We start from the raw sequence: 825 nt of genomic DNA on the forward strand, positions 1-825 counted from the left end.
CCACCACCACCACCACCACCACCGCCATCTCCACACCTGCGTCGAGCGGCGCCGTCCTCTGCGCCGTCCCCGTGTTCAACCTGGGGGTGGGGGGGACGACACATCCGAGAGTGGCTTTGGTGACGGTCCCCTCCTCACCCACCCCCCCGGGGGAGGGGACCACCCCGGGTCGTACCCTCAGCGTTGCGACGTGCCACCAGGATCATGGCGATGCCGAGCAGCCCCAGGAGGATGCCCAGCGTCATGGCGGCGCCGCACAGCGCCGTCTCCAGCACCTCGGAGGGTTCGGGGTTTTGGAGCACTACGGGGTGGGGGACACCAAGAAGAGGGGTCACCACCAACCCCGGTGTGTCCCCCGATGTCCCCGTCCCCGGTGCTTACCCCAGTAGGCGATGACGGAGGTGTTGTCCCCTTCACGGGTGACGATGCAGGTGTAGATGTCACTGGTGGTGGGTGTCACCGGGAGGTAGGAGAAGCGGACGAAGGCCAGGTCGGAGGTGGGGGTGTAGTGGGTGTGGGTGACCCCTTGGGTGATGGGGTCCCCATCCAGCTGCCAACTGATGGCCACCGCCGGCGGGGAGATGGTATACACACCAAAGTGTTGGGTTCACCCGACGCCGGCGGTTGCATCGGGAAGATATTGGCCACCGGGACGCCTGCGACGGCGGAGAAGAGACAAAGTGGGGTAGAATCGATCAAAGGATCGTTTGGGTTGGATGGGACCTCTGAAGGACACCTCCTCCACGAGAGGGGACATCTCCAACCAGACCGGGTCGCTCCGAACCCCGTCCAACCCAACCCTGAACACCTCCAGGGATGGGGCAT

General features: G+C 65.3%; 1 protein-coding gene across 1 annotated transcript; it reads right to left on the bottom strand.

Annotated features, from left to right (window-relative positions):
* Nucleotides 1-175: 175 nt before the first annotated feature.
* On the bottom strand, nt 176-656 carry LOC104288153 (class II histocompatibility antigen, M alpha chain-like; the record flags this gene model as incomplete). The annotated part of the gene is given in 3 exon segments (XM_009886912.1): nt 176-301; nt 382-585; nt 588-656. Coding segments are annotated over 3 exon segments (399 nt in total), but the record flags the coding sequence as incomplete, so codon positions are not given.
* Nucleotides 657-825: the final 169 nt, after the last annotated feature.

Source organism: Charadrius vociferus, unplaced genomic scaffold (genome assembly GCF_000708025.1).
Source record: "Charadrius vociferus isolate BGI_N301 unplaced genomic scaffold, ASM70802v2 scaffold256, whole genome shotgun sequence".
Lineage (NCBI taxonomy): Eukaryota > Metazoa > Chordata > Aves > Charadriiformes > Charadriidae > Charadrius > Charadrius vociferus.